Genomic DNA, 20,469 nt, shown 5'->3' with positions numbered 1-20,469 from the left:
GGTGGATTTTTAAATGATGTACCAGTGGTATATTAACAGTGACTCCCTAATTCATACCTGGATTCCCCTCCCTCAAAATACGCTGTAAATACCGAGACTTGCTTTCTCAGCTCCAGGCAGTGGGAAGTTCTGAAAGTCAAGCCAGAAATTCAGACTCCCTGAATAGACAAATAGTTGTAACAGGAATCTGGATGCTGATGATGCAGTTGAGGCCTGTTTTTCTATTTTTGTTCTGATTGAAGGACCTAGAGGAGGCAGCCAGTCTCTCCTCTACTTCCAGTCCTCATTCACTCTCCATCTTCATATTTCCCTTTCCCTCTCTGTTCCCCTTACTGCAATAACGTATCATGCCCTTCTCCCCTTAGTTTTTTTCCCCTTACGAAGCTCATATTTGCAGTAGTTAAACTTTCTTCCTACTTGTGAAGTGCAATGGAAACAGACCCAGCATTTTTCCTGCATTTGTCATATTTTTGCATGATCTTACCTTTCTCTTCTTTACAACCCACCCCTCCCAGTCTTCCCTCACCTTTTTTCTTTTTTTTTTTTTTTTTTTCTTATAAAACTCTTGGACAGAGAGTAGTACTTTGTACAATGTCCACCAAAATGATACTGAGGTTGCAGCTGGCACTTGCAAAGACGACTGTAATAGGAACATGAATTCTGTAAATGTAACTGTTGTAATTCAAATTCCAACTCTATGAATTTTTTTCCCTGAATCAGGATTTCTATAGCCTTGTCCCATAGAACTACATCCAGTCTTTCCAATCTTGAGCTGGGTTGGAAAAAAGAAAAGTCCTATTTATGATTTGATGTACAACTCTACAGATTTTATTACTGCAATACATAAAAATATGTTCTGCCTTTCAAGATTAGGAAATGTGGTACTCCTGGAGAAAAACCCTGGCCCTCTTCAGATTTAAGAGACCTCTTCTAGCTACGTCAGGTTTGAATGGCCTGCTTTCCTTCATGAATATTGGCATACTTCTGCTAGTTGCTTTTTGTCTTTACGTGAAATGTGAGTAACGTGACTTGATGAAGTGCCAAAGTTCTCCAAGTCTGATTTTTGAAGTACCAGTGAGTGCTGGGAGCAACAGTCGGGGAGGTGGTGTGGGGTTCTCCCCGTAGTACAACAGCAGGTATCGGAAGAGTTAGAGAGTTACTGCTTCGTTATTCTTTTACATGTCTTGAAAGTTTTCCTGAGGACACTTTATTTGCAGATTTAGGATGGACCTTCTAGTGGCCAGGTACCACTGACAGGCCCTCTGTGGTGTGTTTCTGGTTTGTGGGACAGTCTGAAGTTCCAGCTCTGCCAGACTCAAACTGGGAATGTAAAATCAGAGTCTCTTTAAGTCCAGGCAATTTTCTTAACAGCTGGACTTTTGCTGTATAATCTCTTCTAGAAGCTTCTCTTCCTCCTAAGTAATATTTAGGAAGTTCAGTAATGCTTTCAGTGTTAGAGACTCTGCTCCCAAAACTTACTAGTTGGGGAACTTGGTTGAAACAAAGATGTGTGTCGCTTTTCTTAGGATATTTTGTACTCGGCGAGTTCTCTGCCACATCCTAAATTAATAACGTGACCATCAAGCTCACAAGAATGTGGAGCTTCCCTTTTGGTCTCAGGGTATAGTTTTACATAATTCTTCTCAGTGCTAAAAGTGGGAGATTTTGTACTCTTTCCCATCTCCCAGCTATGCAGTTCTTTCTCTCCTGTCTTTCTTGTGCTGATCATCTCTCAAATTTATTCAGTTTAAGAGTAACCCACTTAAATTTGCTAATCTTACCAACACCTTTTCTTTTCTTTTCTTTTTTTTTTTTTTTTTTCCAATTCAGTTTTGTGCCTTCTGGGGGAGTTGCACTCACTTCAGGTGGGTGCTTTTGGATAAATAGTGGGAGTAAGAAGTAAGAAGCTGGTGACGTGGTCAGGAGAATGGGACTCTCAGCAGCGGCAGATCTGACTTGTGCTATCTCATGAAACTGTACTGTAATCCCAAGTGAATAGTAGTGCTAATATGTTATTTGCATTTCTTTGAATGCATTTCTTTTCAGGAAAACTGTGAGGAAAAAAACTTCAGATTCTATTTCTACACAGTTGGAAAAGCTGGGGATGAAATTGTTTTTCCTGGCCCAAAATTTGCAGTGTCTATTTAACTATAAATTCTATCTTGAAGGTTTACTGAATGAGGAGAAACTACAAAAAAAAAAAATTGATCTTCTAAATATGTTTTAAGCAATAACAGAAAGTAACTTGAGGTCTGTGGCTGTAATTTGTGGTTTTAAACTTGCCTTTGAGAAATTTTATCAGTAGTAACTGAGATTTTACTGCATGCAACAAATCATGCCTCAAATTAGGCATTTTGTAAAATTTGCCAACAAAAATGAGTGGAATGGAGACTTCAACATACTTCTGTATGTCAGTTATGTATGTTTTCCTGTAGAAAAATCTGTTTACTTCCTTAGCAGGTATCGCTATGTGAAGAAAGCTTTCCTCCTTTCATGTGATGAGATGGAAACCCAAGATAGGTACTCAGTGCAGTTTGCTTTTTATGGGGTGAGGGAGTTTATTGATTAAATCAACTGGTTTGGGTTGCTGAATGTTGAGATTTTGCTTTGGTTTGGTTTTAGGTGTACAGCAGATGATATCCAGAACGGTGCAGAAGACTGTTTCACTGTACCTCTGTATGCATATCTGATCATAACCAGCATAAGCAGATGCAAAAGCTTGGGTTTTGTTCTTTAGCACTTGATTCCTGCTCGCGTATGCCCTCACATTCAGTACAATTCATACAAAAGAACTGAGCAAGTCTTGTCTCTCTGGTCCTGAAATTGCCAGGAATAGTTAGGTGGTGCTTAGGCTTCCAGTGTTAGAGCTGATGCTTCCACCAGGTTAACTCTTTTGTTTTCAAACCTGAAGTTAATGTTTCCCCTTCAGTTCTCTTAGCTATATTTTAATATGTAACTTGCAGGACAGACTTTCCTGTGTGTTTGAAACAGCCGTGCATTTTCACCTGTGCCCAACTGCCACAGTACCTGCATTTTTCAAGTATTTTTTCCTTTACTGTCTTTTACACAAAACCATATACTGTCATTGTCACTTTTGGAAATGTCCATAATAGCGAACTTTTGTTGGTATCTAATCTCAGGAGTCTTTATCTTGTCTGTGTCTTCCAAAAGCAAGTTTTGACATCAGATCTTGGTCTGTGCAGCTGGCAGAGGAGGAATTAGTCTATAGGCCTAAATACTTCACAAAATTGTTTTGTAGTTGTCTTCAGAAAAAGTTCGTTTTCTTCCTCTGATCTGAATTCAAGAATTGGCAGTTTCTGTTCAAGGTAGTTTGAAGGTTGTATCTCTCAGTTTTGGATAAAAAAGTTTAGCTACATAGGTGCATCCCAAGTTGCTAAATATTAAAAACTCAAATTCAGGGGCATTAGTCACAGCAGTGTCAATAGAATAAATCTTAGGGTAATTTTAGGACAGGAGGCACAATACAGCCTCAGGGTTTTTGAGAAACCGGGGCTTTGGAGTTAAGACTGAGGTTCTCCTGTGTGTTAGTGTACGAATCCCAAGCATGAGAGGCATGGATTTCCACCCTGTATTGTTCAATCAGTAAGTGATTTATGTACTTGTAAACTTAGGTCTCAACTCGAACACTTAACGTTTCATCAGATTGCTCAAAAATGGAACTGCCTAATTTTTCTGCTTATTTAACGCTTTGTTTTGTGTTTGTTGTCGTTGTTGTTTGTTTGCAGACGTGGGTTGGCAATAAACGAAGGAAGATGAGCAGCAAGAGTACTGTAGAATCTGGAGGCACTCCCCCAGGAACTGTCCCTACTACTCCCTCAGTACCTCCAGAAGCAGCAGTTAGAAATGTGGTAAATATTGCTCGATCCCAAAGTCAGCAGTCTTCTTGGACCTCTTCTAATAACGATGTAATAGTTACTGGTATATACAGTCCTGCGAGTTCATCCAGTAGGCAAGGATCCACCAAACAGACAAATGCTTCGATGGCAGAAATACATAAAACCTCTATTCCACGACTACCAGGAAAAAGTGATACAGAGTTTCAGCAGCAGCATATCCCTATAGGACGACAAGTACCACATTGTAAAAATGCTTCCCTATTAGTAGGGGAAAAGACTATTATTTTGTCTAGGCAAACAAGTGTACTGAATTCTGCAAACTCCATATATAGTCACACCAAAAAAAGCTACGGTGGTTCGTCAGTCCAGACCGCAGAGTTGGTGTTACCTCAGAAGCCGATGATATGCCACAGACCCTGCAAAGCTGAACCGGTGGGATGTCAAAGGTTACAGAAACCAGAACATGCAGCTCTCACGTCGCACGTGCCCCCTGGACAAAGGGCTAATTCCAGGGACCCTTCTTGTAGCACGCAAAACCTGGAAATCCGCGAAGTGTTTTCTCTGGCGGTTACAGATCAACCTCAAAGAATTGTGGGAGGAAGCGCGGTGCAGAAGCATTGCTCGGTGGAAGGCAGCTGTCTGTCCATCGCGATGGAAACCGGTGACGTGGATGACGAATATGCTAGAGAAGAAGAGCTAGCATCCATGGGAGCACAAATACAAAGCTATTCAAGATACTGTGAAAGCAGCAGTTCTGTTCGAGTAGAGAACCAAAGTGCAGCCTTGTCTGGGCCAGGAAGAAATGTGAGCTGTAGTTCACAGGTGGTGAACGCCAGGGACGTGCCTGACAATATTCTGTATCATAACAGAGACTATCACGTGCCTGCGCGGACCTCATTACATACAACATCCAGTACATTATATAACAGTGCTAATCCATCAAGAAGTACCTTTTCTCCTCATTTTACATCTTCAAGTCAACTGAGGCTGTCACAAAACCAAAATAATTACCAGGTAATCTGTCACTTTGTCTCTGTCTTCTAACCGTGAAGACAAGGTTGTAGAGAAGTACTCTTTTCTTTGGCCCTTGGTAGCTAGTAAGCACCAGGTTCACCTCTCTGCAGGCTGTGCTCTGTTTACGTGTTGCAGTAGAGAATTCCTGCTTAAACAGAGGTGCAGGCAGCACTACAGTGTGGCAGCACCCTTACCTGCGGGGCAGGGGGTAGCTGTATATTGAAGGTCAGTGTGGGCTTCATAGATTCAGTAAGTAAACTCTGGTTGAAGAGGATCATACCTACAACTGCTGGTGCGTGCTCAAGCCTGTGTTGTCCTGACTTGGCTTGCCAGCGCGTGTCACGGCGACACCCTTGGTTGTTCCCCTGCAGACATGCTTTGCAGGTGGCACAGAGCAGAACACGGGATCGTGCTGTCATTTGTGTGCTGTACAGTTGCCTGCCCTTATTAATGTCAGCTTGGATTAGCTTTTCCATCAGCACGGCCTGTACCCCCTGTGCAGTTGCCAATCTCTTGGACCTGTTTTCTGTTAGGGATTAGGATCTCCTGCGAGGTAGTTAGGGTGATGGGGGACACTAAGTGAGCAAATATTCTTCCTCTCCCACGGTATCTTAATTCAAATACTGGGTTTACATTCAATCCAATTATTTCCTCATCCCGTAATAGAGTTCCTTCAGCGATACTGAGAGGGGAAAATTTAGTTCTTCAATTATCTGCACTTAAAGATGTTCAGAAGAAGCTACAACACTAGCACACTTTTTAAAAAATTTTTGTTATACCTAGAGGAGAGAGAATTGTGCAGTTAACATCTGAATTCAAGCATTTTTTTTCCCCACGAATGGCACGACATAGTCTAGAGACACAGAGATAAAAGCCTTAAGACTGACAGGGTGTCATACTGTGTGTGTTACCTTTGTGCATTTCTCTGTTACTACCTTTTTAATCTGTCCTGAAAGTGAACCATGTTAACAACGTACCATCTTTTCTTGTGCATTACCCACTAGTACAGGGAACAGTGCTTTGTGAAGTGCTTTGCTTTTTTTTATTTTTTTTTCTTCTGACTTGTTCCTATCTCATGTGAGTATTTGAAAGAAAGCTTTTGAGTGTAAGCGCGTGCCACTTTTCACCAGAAATGCTGCTTTTCTTGGTAAACCTGAGTTTTGATGAGCATATATACTCTGGAGTAGATTCTATGTAGCAGATGGGACATTGCAGTTCTTATTTGTGGCCTTTTCTAAGCCAAGCACTTCAGACGAGCAGTTCTTTCCCTTTCTCCCATATCTCAGGTAGTCTGTCAGTATTTGCTGTTACTGTTCTTATTTGAGTTGTAAAATGCATTAAATGTTTACTTTTGACATCCCAGTTTCATAGGAAAAGAAATGTAAACGTGCACATCTGTTTGATGAAGGGCTGGTAAAGCTGTGAGTTAAGGAAATTTTTCGTAAGTTTCACGTAGTGAAATATATTACTAATACCTCCAGCTGTGTGCTCTTGGTACTTTTATTTTGCTCTTGAAAAAGCATCAGAGAGATTTATTTCTTACTGCTTTATTGAATTTTTTAGTGAAATTTGAAATTACTTTGATTAGAGACTTTTTTGGGGTAGGAACAGAGTCTTTTTAAACAGCTAGAATGGTTCATGGTAGGTGACATTTTATCAGTCCATGTGCTGTGATATGGCTCAGAGCAAGGAGACTGCTGTGACTTCACTTTGGTTTGTGTGTGTTTTTCTTTTTTCCCACCCCTGTTGTAATAACATAGCCTTTTTTTTTTTTTTTTTTTTGGTAAGCGAAGAACTCATCAGTCCCCCCTTTGGCTTCCATACTGTCTCTCAGAGAAGCCTGTTCTTTGGATTTGGGATTGCACCTTGGATTGAGGGAGCTCCTGTTTCCTGTGGTATCCCTTACTCTTCCAGAGTTTTAAACCTTGGAAAAACTGGGCAGGTTGCTTTTAATTCACTTATTGCTGTAAGCGTGCATGCTGTGAGCCTCTGAGATGACACTCTTCAGCATTAGAGAATTTATAAGGGAGGGCAAACGCTGTGGGGTCAGGGCATGTCTTGCCGTGGCTCTGTGGAAGCTGCAGAGGAATAGTATCCTACAGCCTGGCCAGATGCCGCAGTGCCTTGAAGAAACATCAGTGCTGATTTCTCCAGATCACTGCATTCCTTGCTGAGACTTTTGAGCACATTCCAGAACAATGAAAAAGTAAGTTCTGTATCTTCAGAGGTGTTAGTGCATGACAGTGACACTTCCAGCGCTCAATTATGACATTGACAAGAAAATTTCACCTACTGCCCTCAAGGTCATGTATAACAGACGGTGTACCCTGCTAGACTGATAACCTGTTTTGTCGAAATCATCAGTTCTGCACTAGTTCAACCCCCTCCTGCAAGTCCTGCCCTTTAAATTAAATCCAATATGACTGCTGTTTCATGTAGATGCTCCCCTTATAGCTTAATAATATTTATATATTAAACTACCAGAGACATAGGTTTTGTAACAAGTGCTCTCTGGATTCTTTCAGACTCTACACAGAATGGCACTTCTTTGGTATGTAGTTAGGTTCTGTTAATTTTACTGCCTGTGCTTAGCTAATTTACCCATCACCATGGGAATGAAAATCCTTAAACTTAGGGAAATCTTCCTAAATGTAAAAATAGATTAAACCTGAGGTACATGATTATTGGAGTAGTAAAACATCCAAGCAGATGCTTCTTCAAAGTCAGGGCTCTGTGATTTGTGTTTTGATGAAGTAATTACTGTCGTACATTGGTGGGGTATCTAATTGGCAATTAGTTACAGCTTCCTTACTGGTTCAATTAATCAAATTCATGTTGGCGTAACTTAAGACTAAATTTAATAAAGTGATCAATTTTAATGCCTGAGCAGTTTCCATAAACAAATTGTTCAACCTACTTGCTTCTCTTAGTTTGGCTTTAAGCATATTGAACTAGAGAGGCTGTTTGTGGTGCATCTCAAGGCTGGATCATGATTTAGCCTTGGTTTCCTCCCCCCAACACTAAGGGACAAAAATACTGTTGAAAGTACGTGCATTTTTAATTACTGTTACACACAGTGAAGCACAGTTATCTAATTTAGCCTTGTCTTCTTCAAGGGAAAATCCTAAGCCTTGCAGCGTGTACATTACAACAGGGTATAGATATAATATTTATTTATTTTTTAAATAGCTTTAAGAATGCTTCTTTATTATGAATGAGGTGCAAATGTGCTTCATTTAAGGAAATGGGACTTTTTTTTTTTTAATGTGTCGAAGTGATTTTTTTACTTCCCTAGACTTTTGAAGACAAGAGGACTTTCTTGCTGACTTTGGGTAGCACAGCTTTTGGCAAGGGCAAGCGACACGATCTTCTCTGAAGAGACTTGAACAAAGTGTTTCCTGACACTTGTCCTTGTAATAGAAACAGTTACATTTGTCACAGGAGTTGCTGCACTTTATTTCTGGGATTAAATACTTCCAGCTGCCTGAGAGGGGAGAACCTGCGGTGCTCTGGGGAGGGCAGGAGCTGTGAGCAGGCTGCCAGAGCACTGCGTACGGCCTCGAGTAACGCCAGGACACCAGCAACCAGGACAGGGCTGGGGCTCTTGGTTTGTTCGGTGCGCTGAATTTCGGACAGTAAATCTACTGGTGAATTGCAAGAAGGTTATGTAGGGAACTCGTACAGTGTAACCACTTGAATTAAGGTACAGCAGTGGCAACACCCGAGTGTTGCAGTACCTTTGAATGTTCTCTTGCATCTGCCAGAGTTGCTGCTGCTCAGACGCAGTAAGTTTTCTGAGACAGAGCATTTCAGGTTGTCATTTTTGTAACTCAACAGTAGCTGTCCCAGTTGGACAAGGACTGGATTTAGACCTGTGAATCAGGATAACTCCATCTCCTCAGCAAATAACCCCCCCTTGAAAAACCCAACCCTTGCACCTTTTTTGTAGAGCCAGTTTAGGATACTGCTGTGCATGTTGTCTATCAAGTAGTTATATTGAGAGAAACTTGATTGTTTGGCATCATACCTGTCAGAACTTGTGTGCATTTGTCTTCCAAGTAACTGTGGATGTTCTGCCAGACTGATTACTTTATTCACACAAAAAAGTGCTTTTTTTCTGTAGCCCCACTTTCAATTAGTGAGGAAAAGTCATTTGGGTGGGTACTCGGGATGCATTTACGGTGGATTCTGTGGTGTGAAGCTGTTGTGTGGGATATAGAGTTGTAATAACTGTAACTTGTTTCTACAGAATTTCTAAAATGTGTGTGTGCAACTAAGAAATTAATATTTTGGACACAGAAGCTGATGTAGACTTGGCCTTAGGGGGTGAGGGTGTTTATTTCTAGCCCACCTCAACCTGCCTTGTGTTGTAATGGCAAAGTGTCTGACTCTAGGTTACCTCCAAGCACTTCCAGCTAAAAGCTTGAAGAATAAAAGTATCTTATGTGCTTGTACACTAGACAAAAACCCTACCAGGTATTCTATATTTGGTTATGCTCATGCTGCAAGTTTCATTAGTAGAGCACTCACAAATAAAAAAACTATTAACATAGTTTGATACAGTCAGCAGAAGTGCGTAGATTTTTCTTCCTCACATATATAGTGTGTGTGATGACTTGAGATTGATTAATCTCTCAAGAGCTATGTTTAGTCTCTCAAGCATTGCTTGTCTGCAGCAGCAGATGAACATGGAATCCTAAATAAGCCTAAAATATTTCCAGCTATGACACATTTCAGATGACCAAGGAAAGCAGTCCAAGATTATTATTTATAAAGTCTGACCTCTGGGAATAATGGAGAAGCAGTGGGAATCATGGCAGCTAACCTTTGCCTTCGTATCCCTTCCCCTTCCTTTTCCAACCTGATGTCCCTAGTTTTTCTGCAAATCCTTAACATCTGACATTGAATAGCTCAGTTATGAACATGATAGTATTTCTTTCTGGAAGTTTAACTGATGTAATTGAAAAATAATGTGACAGCAGTTTTGTAAGACATTGGTCCTTGTCTAAATCCAGTCTGCTTAATCTTACCAGTTCTGTGAAAGATTGAAAGTGAAAACTCATGTTCTAAAATACAAGTTTTGAGATAGCAGGAGTACAGAAACACTCAAGTTGCCATCACATTATCTTACCCTCACCCAAAGAAACAGTGTTTTGCTTTCAGCCCTACAACAGGAAGGCTAAGTGTGACTTTGTTTTGCTTTTAAATCTTAACCTGTTTCAAAGACGGTCTTACCAGAACTGAATGAAGAGTATTGAAGTCTTGTGAAAGCTGCTCAGTATTAGGTATCACAGCAACCTAAGCTGCAGTTATTCTCTGTTCTGTTTCTTCTTTCCCCTCTGCAGATTTCAGGAAACCTTACTGTGCCTTGGATTACAGGTTGTTCCAGAAAAAGAGCAGTAAGTATATTTCCATTTAAGTATCTAATACATCAAGTGAAGGAATGAAAAGTTTTTAAAAATGCTTTCTTTTTTTTTAATGTCACTTCTGTTTACCTTCTGTGGGGTTTTTTTTCTGTGTCAAGCAATGTGATGCCCAGGTATATGAACTGTGCTATTAGTTGAAATATAACATCTGAATTGATAAGGACTGAGAGTTTAGAGCTCAGAATAGGTTTTTTATGTTAAAAGTGAAATGGTTGTTGATTGAGGCAACTGAATGCTTAAGAGAGTAACTCCCTTTTCAGCTGCTCTGCACATGCACAGAATTAGTCCATGCAGTAACTTTATCAAGTCTAATTTTATCCACATATGTCATTTCACATTAGGCAGAGTCAGCCAGGTTGGTGTCCTCAGTTCACAAATTCCTCCAAGCCCTAACAAAAGGTCTGAAATGGCTTTTGTCAGGAAAACATCTCTGTCCAGCTCCTTTGTTTGATTACTGTTCAGCATTTCGATTCAAGAGTAGCCTGCTAGCTTCTCTCTGAAAAGCATGTTGGTTCTGCTTGCTTACCACGAAAACACACCCGAAGCCTGCAGGTTGGATGGTGCATCCAAGCTTTCAAGAGGCTGTTATCTATTAGTCCCGCTGTAGCAGAAGCAGTAACTGGGAGATGGCTATCACGATAACCACACTTACCCACCACGCTCCCAAACCACTGAGCTGTCGGTGTCACATGTGCTGCTTTGGCAACGGTGTCTAGGTAATAAAGAGCCTTTCCTTGCCTTCTCCCCCCTGCTGTGCCCAGTACTTTCTTTCTTTTTTATTTTTGGTTCTTCTGTTTAGTCTTCAAAAGGTGTGTGTTTGGTAGTGTTTCCGGTATAAGTTGGAATCTGAGGACCATCACATTAGTTGTGTTTTCTCTCAGACTTTTGCTAGGTCTCAAGAGTAGCACACTTCTATTTTCTGCAGACTTCTGTAGCCTCACTCAGTTCTGTTTCTGGACAGAGCACTTTATAAGAACATCTCCCAGAGGAACCACTACTCTTACACAAATCTGTTGTTACTCAATCCATCCTCCCCGCCCCGAGTCCTAGTTCTTTTGAGTAGGGTTTTTTAAATGTAGCCCTTTTCTGGAAGGCACCTTCCCTCTGTCACTTAATGACCTTTTAAAACACCAAGCAGCTGGTGAGTGTCTTAGAGTACAGCTCCGCTGCTCGGCTGAGCAGATTTCACATCACCCACCGTCGAGAGGAGGAGGTTTCCTGGTGCACGGCCACCCCGCCCGTAGCACCAGGGCTAGGGTCTGACGGCAAGGTAATCCAGGTCAAGCACCTGACCTGTCACATACATATTCTTCTGCTGAGTTTGAGTCAGTGAGTTGGATCTCTGGGGGTCAGGTGAGTGCCAGAGCCAGCTCAGAGCAGCCAGCAGGAGCCTGTCGCTGGGAGCAGTGACGGGAGTGGGGCATGATGCTGTCCCCAGTTATTTAGCACTGGATAGGTTGTTGAGGCATGGTGGTTACGCTGGATATCTGACACAAGCTGTAAAAGAAGTTTGTGCCAGAAGTTTTTAAAGCTGTCAAGGATGTGGAAGTGCCTGGTTATTAGGAATTCTTTGTCCTTAGGCCTTTACTCCTGTGTCTTTTTTAATCAATAAAATGCATTAAACCCTTTGGTTAATGTAGTCCGGTTTGACAACTTCTGTTTCCAGATTTGTGGATCCACTTTCTCCAGTTGAATGCATAATTAGCCTTCTTAAGGAGACAAGTTTAGGAGTTGGCACTCTAAAACTGCTGTATACACACAGGTGTAAGACAACAAAAAGGGAGAAAAAGCTCCTACTTCCTAGGAAACTTCAGTTTCAAATATGAAATTCTTTTGAAGAAAGAGTGTGAGGGAACAGAAATAGAATGGATAGAGTTGTAGAACTGCGATTATGGCAATTACTGCCATTCAAACAGTAAAAAGGCTAATCTGTATTTTGTTTAAAATGGAGATCGCCTTTTAGATGCTCTGAATTTTTAATCTTTTGCCTTGATATTTTGTTTTCCTTGGCCTGTCCTTCAACTGCATCAAGAGAGAAATAAAAACTGTGCAGTTCTGCAGAAACTCTTTCTCGTCTGCTCAGCTATGCTGTAAGATGACGTAATCCTGACTGTTAATGAATTAGTCTAGAAATGTCACCCTGTCCGTTATTCATGAGAAAGTCTTTGGAAAGTACAGAGGTCTGTGTTCTGTCATGGTGCATGTGGAATGCATGGGCCTGTACGAATGCACCGAGTTTTGGTTTTTCACAGGGCGGCAGAAGGATAGCAAGGGTTCAAAAAACAGCAGTGAAGATACTTGTTAAAGAGAACTAAAAGGCAGAAAACATCTTCACTTTTGTCCTTGCATTTAAGTCTTGAGTGTACTAACTGTGCTTAAGTTATGTGTCATATGATTTCTTAGCAGAATGGTTGGTGTTTATGGTCAACATAACTTGGTATGCTGTGAGAAACATTTGTCACATAGGTGTTGACTCTAGGTGAGCTGTACCTGACCTAGCTGTGGAAGTTTTTTTTCTGGGCGAGTGTGGGGGTTTGGTTTTGCTTCTTTTTCTTGTTTTCTTATTTTTTAAAATTTCTAATTAGAAACAGTTCTATTTAATGTCAAGCTGGAAAAACAAAGTCATTAAAAAAGCCAGTTAAGGTCTTAGAATTCTGTTTCTGCCCATCACCCTTCAGAAGCAGGCATACTAAATCACATGTCGTGTGGCACGTTAATTTTGGATGGGATTTTAAAATGAAACTGAAGTTGTCTTTCATGTTAACATCTGGGCTAAGTCACGTGAGGTTTCAATGGAGCGCTGCCCTCGGTGGAGAGACTCACAAGGGAGCAGGTCTTGTATTTTCCCCCTACCTGGAGCAGCACCGCATAGTAGTGATACTTTGGTACCTTCTTGAATAGCGTACTTTGCTTTGGGGGAACCTCTCCTGTAGGTAGGTTAGCTGGATCTGCCCAGAGCTTCAGCTTGGGACCTCAGGCCTCTCAGTCTGGCATGCGTTTCGTGGGGGGAGATAACCTGAAATAAGCAGAGTTCCTATGCTGGGTTTTGATTTTTAAATTGCTCTTTCATCATTGCCTATATGAATAAAATTCTGGAGATGGTGGCGTTCAGGTGTTCCCCTCAGAGCCCTGCCTGTCACAGCAAGTGTGCAGTAGATGCACTCTGAATAGCCAAAGGAGCTGGTCTGACCCCAGGTCGGTGTGAGACCTGCCACTGGGTGTACTGGCACATCTGCGGGCACGGGGGAGACAGCTGGAGGAGGCGACACGGGAGAGGTGCACCAGTGTAACTAGTAAAGAAAGTATCTCCCTGGACTGCAGTCTGAAAGGCTCAGGAAAACTGCTGGCTGCCACAGTGAGCCTACACCGGCTGGCCAAGAAGTATCTTAAGAGCGGCGGTGTTTCGAGTACAATGAGCACCCGTGGGTATTAGAGCCACCTGCAGTTCAAGTGCACCTCATGTACCCTTTGTTTTAAACTTTACCAGTATTAACTTACAAAGTTCTCTGTGCCTGTTCACATTCCTCTCCTCTCCTAGAAGGGCAGAGGGAAGAAAACTGCATTTTAGTCAGGTTGGTTGGAGCATGTCAGAGTCTTCAGCAGGAGACAGAAGCCAACCTGAAGATCTCCACAGGACTGAGTTGTGAACATGCTCTTTGTTCATACCTTCTGTGTTGCTTGGATAACCAGTTCGTGTTTTTCCTCCTCCTGTGAAATACTTCACCACATATCTCAAGTTATTTCACTTTGATGTTTACATTAGATGATAATAGCATGCCTAGCATGTCATGACCTTGTGGTGAACAGCACCTCTTCACTACTCCCAACAGCGATGCTTCAATTAATGCAAAGGGAAGGCAAGTCTTACTGTTTCAGGCAACATATGTCTTTTTATTATATGGCATGCTGCACCCAAGTTCCACAAATCACCTAGGCTTATTATATGCTGTGATCCTGCAGGCTGGAAATAAGTCATATCTGGCCAAGAATTGGAAAAGCAGACTTCCTAGTCAAATATGAGGAAGACATAATAGATTAAATAAGAATCGTGATAATTACTGTTCTAAAAATCAGTTTGCTTCGAGGCTGAATGTTTGCTGTCTAACAAACTAGTTCAAAATCTCAAGAAGAGTGAGTTGTCAGTTTGTGTGGATTCGAAGCTGGTTTTGGAAATTATGGGTTGAGATGACTGGAGTGTAGAGTGTAGTTTTTTAGCTAGACTATTGCACTGATAGCTCTTTTTCTTTTTTCCTTTTTTTTTTCTTCTTAGCTGTGTTTGGTTTAGCAGCACGTATTAACAGAATATATGTAATTTTGGCCGAGTGTTGAAGCAGTTACAGTTCTTTTCAAGCTGTGCTACTATGAAATATTTATCAGTTCTGCTTCCTTCGGAGCAAGTTTCAGGCTTACCCAACCAGTGGGAAAAGACGTGAAAAGTCTCTCTTCTAGCAATCTAACGGTTCGTGCACTAATAGTGTGTTAGCAGTAATAGTTTAAGGGTGCCTTCAGATGCCATTTGGTTTGCAGCCTATTTTCAAACACCTTTTTGCCTGAAAGCTGTGCAGCTTGCTGCTGCACCTTCTGCTCTCAATGAAGCTGGTAGTAGCAGCTCTCTTCGAGTCATTTGCTTTGCTTCAGTTACATTTCTTTGTTGTAAGAAAATTGAAGGTACCTTGTGATGGGTATTTACCTGCTCATGTGATGAGAGGGAAACTGTCAAGACTCAGGGAAGGGCAGTGTCTAGATGCCAGTGCTCTGCATCGCTCTGGTAGTTCTGGCCACCAGCTACCTTGGGTTTTTTTCCTAGGGAAAATCACGCATGGCCTGGGAGTCCTTCAGGCTTTACTGTGTGGAAATGCATGCAGTGTACCTGTCTGTAGGAGGTACGGTTCTTTGAAAGATGCTTCTGATTGCACTGTTCCTAAGCAGGCAACATACGCTGTGTGTGAGCATCAGTTTCTAGCCAAAGCAGTAAGGTTGGTTCTGTAGCAGGAGACTTGAGTATCACTGAAACGGGGGACAGCTTTGTGACGCTTGTGAAAAATGAACTGAGAACTCAAACTGAAGGAACATGTCATCTGACATAGCTTTAATGAGGTTAAACGTGCTGGTCGTGTTAAGGGAAAATACAGACCACCTGAATTTGTGTATGAGAAATGAAATCAAGAAATAATAAACTGAAGAATAATACTAAACGGTGCAGATGGGAAGGGGAGAACATACGTAGAATGATTGGTTCAGAAATAACTTATTTTTACCCTCAAATAAGACCTTGAGATATGAATTGATTAATCTTCTGAAAAAATCAATTAGACTTTAAGTACTATCAGAGTTCAGAGTGCTGAATGCTGGCATCATTAGGGATGGCAAACAAAGGCAAATACACTATGCTTGTATAGAAGAATCTAGAATTTGTTCATACCTTGAATGCTGTGTGCGCTTCTGATCTTCCCCTTCCCCCCAAAATATACCAGAGAAGCAGTGATGCAGTGGTGAAGGGCACAGAACAGCCCATGTAGTGAGCAACCAAGTGGGCTGTATCTCTTCAGACTTGGAAAAAGAGTTTGCTGGGAGGTAGTGGAGGAGTGTGATGGAGAGCTTTAAAAATACGAAAAGTGTGGAGAAGCAGATATGGACTCATTTCTTCCTGTATAAGAGGAGTTATCAAATGAAAGTAGCCTTAAACTGGGTCAGGAGGAGATGGGATGTGTTTGTTTAGAGTAGCTTAAAGAAAGAGCTGCCTCCAGTTTATAAGATACTGGGGTTGCTAGAGAGTATTGGAGGTAAGTGTCACTGTTTGTCCTATTTTACTTTTTGTACATTTTAAAGGTTCTTTAAAGTTTAGTAGAAAGTACTACTCGGAAATTTCTTGCTGTTTAAACTTAAACTCCGTGATAAGAGTTTCTGGGTGGTAGTGACTAAAATTTGTTGTGAGAGGTTTGTTTGCTAGAAATAACCATTAGCTTAGAACATTTCATCACAGAGCATCAGAACGGAACTGTTATTTAATATGATTTTGCTGCAATTTAAATAAGTATAACTTTTTGTTAACAGAGTGCTCAGCTGCAGCATCAATGCAGTAGTTATTACATTTACATTAAAGCTCTAGTTCTGTCATTATTAACATGTCTTTTATTAATAATTTGAAGATTGTGTATAGCTTTTGTGCATGTGGCCTGAAACACTTTCAACTCATGCATAAAAACTGATCTAAAAAAGCAGGCTCTAATAAAAGGCAGGATCAGGACACTCCACTGATGCAATTATTCATACCAATTATAGACACCAGCTTTGCACCACAAATACTGCATGCACAGTGGGTATTATGAGGGGCTCAGCAAAGTGCCAGGAATGTCTATAATAAACTGGGTCATCTCATATAAGAAATGTTGTTATTACACTTGAGAGGTCAGGGGATAAGCAGGGTTTAACCCTGCGCTCGGCAGAACTGCTGATTCAATTTGCTCACAAGGATTGCTTTTCATTCTGAGTTGATAGTCTATTTTCGCTGGAAGAAGCTTCTCTCAGCTTTTCAAACTGTGGACAACAGAACTGGTAAATGTAAAGAGTTCAGCAAACAGTTAACACTGCTGAGGAGAGAGCTGAGCCTCAAATGGGCAAGCAGGGGATCTGAAGAGAGGAAATTAGAATTGCGTTCGTAATAGTAGTTATAATGAAGTAAAAATAAGAACTGAATTACTGGCTTGTCTTCAGCGATGGGAAGTATTGTCCTAAATATGAAGCTTCTCAATATTATCTTTTGATATTTTTTCCTTTGCTAACTGATGCATAACCATGAATGTTGTGATATTTATGGGACTGTGGGTTTTTCCTCTTGTTTCCTCAGTTCCTCTGCCGATACTAAACATGAGAAGGTTATTAACTAGATTGATGGAAGTGTAGTTATGTGTTCAACGTAGAAATTCTACCCTTTATTTTCTCCCAAAAGTCATTGACTTTTGTAAAAACATTACATAATTTTTGAGCAGCATATAGTACAGGACTCAAACTTACATATAAACTTTGTCAAGGGGGCGATCCTGTAACTGATGGTAGTTGCAGTTTCCCTAGCAAAGTCATGAAAAGGCATATGGCACAGTCAGGTATATGAAGGTACTTGGTCTGGATCTAGATTTTGGACAAGCTGAAGTGTTACTTACATCTAGCGAGTGTAAGGGCCAAGACTGATCCCGTGGCGATGGTGCAGCAGGAGCAGAGTAAGAACGCTGTGTCTGCGTGAGGGTGCAGGCAGGCGGCTCCTGCGGCCGCTGGATATCCAGTGACCTGCTACCCTGTGTGAATCCGAGTCCTTACGTGCCAAGACACTTCCTTTTGGGGCGCTGGTAAAATGTCAAGTCCAGAAACCCAATAGATTCTGTCTTTCCTTGCTGGAAAGACCAACCAGCTGTATCACCGTCCTTGCTTGCGCTGCCAGCACGTGCCCTTCTGAAGGCAGCGCTTTCAGCTTCTCGGAGGCTCAAGTCCTGCTGCTCGGCTGTGGTCAGTAGGTTACTCAGTGCTGATCTGGGTGGAAAAAAATGGCAAAAATGAGATACAGGCTTCAAAGGAGAAAAGTTAAAGTGGGGCGAGAAGTACTAGTTGGAGAATGCGCTGAGTCCGCCAGGTGGGTTGATCCGGGCATCTCAGTAAGGCTGCTCTGGACCTGACTTTCCGTACTATCTTTTGTTTACATGCCCTTGTTTTTCTCCTCAGTTCTGTTCCTGCTTTCTGGACTCTTCTGTGTGGTATGTGTTGTTGTTGGGGGGGGTGTTTCTCTTTCCTGTCAGTTGGCTGAAAAAACTTGTTCTCCGTTCCCTTCTCTGACCCGCGATCAGAATCAGTGTGATTCAGGTGCTGCTGCACGGGCTGTTCGGGAGCGAGCGGGAGGATCAGGTACCTCGTGCAGCTGTAACTGCAACAGCAACAAAAAAGCAAAAATACCTATTGTGATCGGAAATACTAGGTATTATTTTTGACAAGGAGGTAAACCAAAAACTTTAAGTTGGGGTTTTTTTTTCTTCCCCTCCTCCCCTGTCCATTTCCACAGTAGGAGGCTGCAGAAGACTTCTTTGGGAATGTAGCTACGGGAGAGTTCCTGTAACTTTGAAAGATCTCCTTTGATCTAAAATGTTGAGATTGACTCTACGACCCTGGTCTGGTTGCAAAATTCTGTAGAAGTTGTGAGGTGAAAACCATTCAGTAGTGTTTTATCTAACAAGATTTTTATTAAAACATTTGTAGTAGATCATCAGAACCAACATACATCTGCCTAAAATGGAAAAGATGCAGCACTGCTTTTTTAAGTAAAATTTTTGAAGGCCAGGTGGTTTTGCTTTACAGTGCTTTCCCCACTTAAGATCTTTGTATTTAATAAGTAAAAGCTGAGCAGCCCCTGCACCCTCCCAGAGTACCACCCCTGTGGTAACTCTCATCTGTAGTCAGTTGTCTTGTGCCTTTTGTCTAACGGGGGATCCTTCTGCACATCACAAGTACAAAGCCTTTCTATTAGCGAGTATTGCCTTGTGTTCTCTCGGTAGAAGAAGCATTTTCTTAAGGAACTGGAAAATTACATGGCAAGCAGAAATCCAAATTTGCTGCAGCAGCAGCTGTACTTCCTTTGGGGTTTGTTCTAATTTGGCCCTTGCAACGAAGTAGGCGAGAGAAGGCAACACTAACTGGGGTTGCTCCCCAGTAATACTAGGTAGATTTCTCTTTGGTTCTCTCATTTCACCCCTCTGCTGGCAAGGGGGAATTTCCCCGGCATGTTCCAGAGGTTTTCTTTAAGCTGTGCATTTTAATATGAAGAAATTTTCTATTTTATTTTGCTGGTAAGTGCAGATTGCAGAAGGCTGGGTGAGTGGTGGGTTATTGCAGCGGTGATGGCGGTGTGAACCCGCCAGAACCAACAGCGAATGTTACTTATTTATGTTTAGATGTTAAAAACACTCGGTGTACTTTAGAAGGTGATGTTGCCCTGAGCGTTCAGGAAAGCAGGATAGGCCAGAGTAACTTGTTTCTCCATGTAGTCTGAGTGTTGCTATCACGCTGCTTTCTGCCTTCTCTTCCCTCAGCGCTTGGCTGCTGCTCCCCAGCTGCAGAGCAAGAGCTCTTCCCGTCGCTCTCAGAAGTTACCATCTATTTTGCCAACAGTTACAAAAGGAGATATTGCTGCAGTGATTCAGCAGATAACTGTAGTTTTGTTCTTTGAAAAATGGCTTGTAGGTAGGAGGAACTCGGGGCAAGCATACAGGGAGAACCGGCACTGCGGAGGGTGAGGGGGCATCAGGGATTTCGCTTTGCTCAGCAGGATGCTCTTGAGGTGAAGTCCACTTACTGCGCTTTGCTGCTCATCTGGAGCAGCCTTGAAATGTGCCAGCTGGGTTCCTTTTAGATTAAAATAGACTGCAGTGTGCGATCTGGGAGTGCATCGCTTGGTGCTTGGTGTGCAGGACCGGAGGAGAGCTGCTCCCACGCAGCGTGCGTGGTGTGCCCGCCGGCCTCCTGCACCCCCTGCTAGCAGTTAATCATGGACCATGTTTCAATATAACTGGTACTTTTTTTTTTTTTTTTTTTTTTTTACTGGACCACCTGGGAGACAAGGTCTTGATACCCCTACTTTATATTCATACATTAAGGAGACTCAAGTGCTTCTAATATTTTTGAGAAACAGTAATTTTTAAAAGAATAAAATTGCAAGGATTACCAAATTCTGAAGATTAGCAAGAATTAAAATCTGTAATTGTACAAGATTGTCAAATGATTCTAGTTGTGCAGAATTATTTTGCCCCATTTTGAAGTTACTCTAACTTTTCTCAGTTTTTAAATGAGCAAACCCAGATTTCAGCTACTGCAATCATGATTATGTCTTACAAAATTCAGCTGATGAAATGGTGGCAGATTTGGCACATGGGGCTACAACTTCCTAGTGCAGACCTTATTGTTGTATTTATGTACTTCTAATAGCAGGAGAGATGACAAACATGGGTCGGTATAAAGCAGCTGTAGATTTTAGTGAAAACTCTGGGATAAAAGCTTCTGATAAAGCTTGTAAGTTCTACAAGTGAATGACACGGTACGCCCACAACAGTTCAAGAAGTGCGGGGATGTCTCTTTTTTGGTTTTCAGTGTTACTCCTTTTATCAGTAATCCACTATCACATATTTTGATAAATG

At 41.7% G+C, this 20,469-nt stretch overlaps 1 protein-coding gene across 6 annotated transcripts in view; it reads left to right on the top strand.

Moving 5' to 3' along the window:
• The window catches only part of HDX (highly divergent homeobox), a gene marked incomplete at its 5' end in the record, with an annotated part of 47,199 nt that overhangs the window by 9,487 nt on the left and 17,243 nt on the right, over positions 1 to 20,469 (top strand). For 5 of the 6 annotated variants that reach the window (XM_080365236.1, XM_080365238.1, XM_080365234.1 and 2 more), the window contains 2 exons: positions 3,747 to 4,871; positions 10,217 to 10,270. In XM_080365236.1, the coding sequence (XP_080221362.1) occupies positions 3,747 to 4,871; positions 10,217 to 10,270 (1,179 nt within the window). The remainder of the gene's footprint in view (positions 1 to 3,746; positions 4,872 to 10,216; positions 10,271 to 20,469) is intronic. The other variant, XM_080365235.1, reaches the window with a different exon arrangement.

Source organism: Falco punctatus, assembly GCF_963210335.1.
Source record: "Falco punctatus genome assembly, chromosome: 15".
In the NCBI taxonomy this organism is placed as follows: domain Eukaryota; kingdom Metazoa; phylum Chordata; class Aves; order Falconiformes; family Falconidae; genus Falco; species Falco punctatus.
Note: the sequence above shows the minus strand (reverse complement) of the source record. Positions and strands in the feature narration are given on the sequence as shown.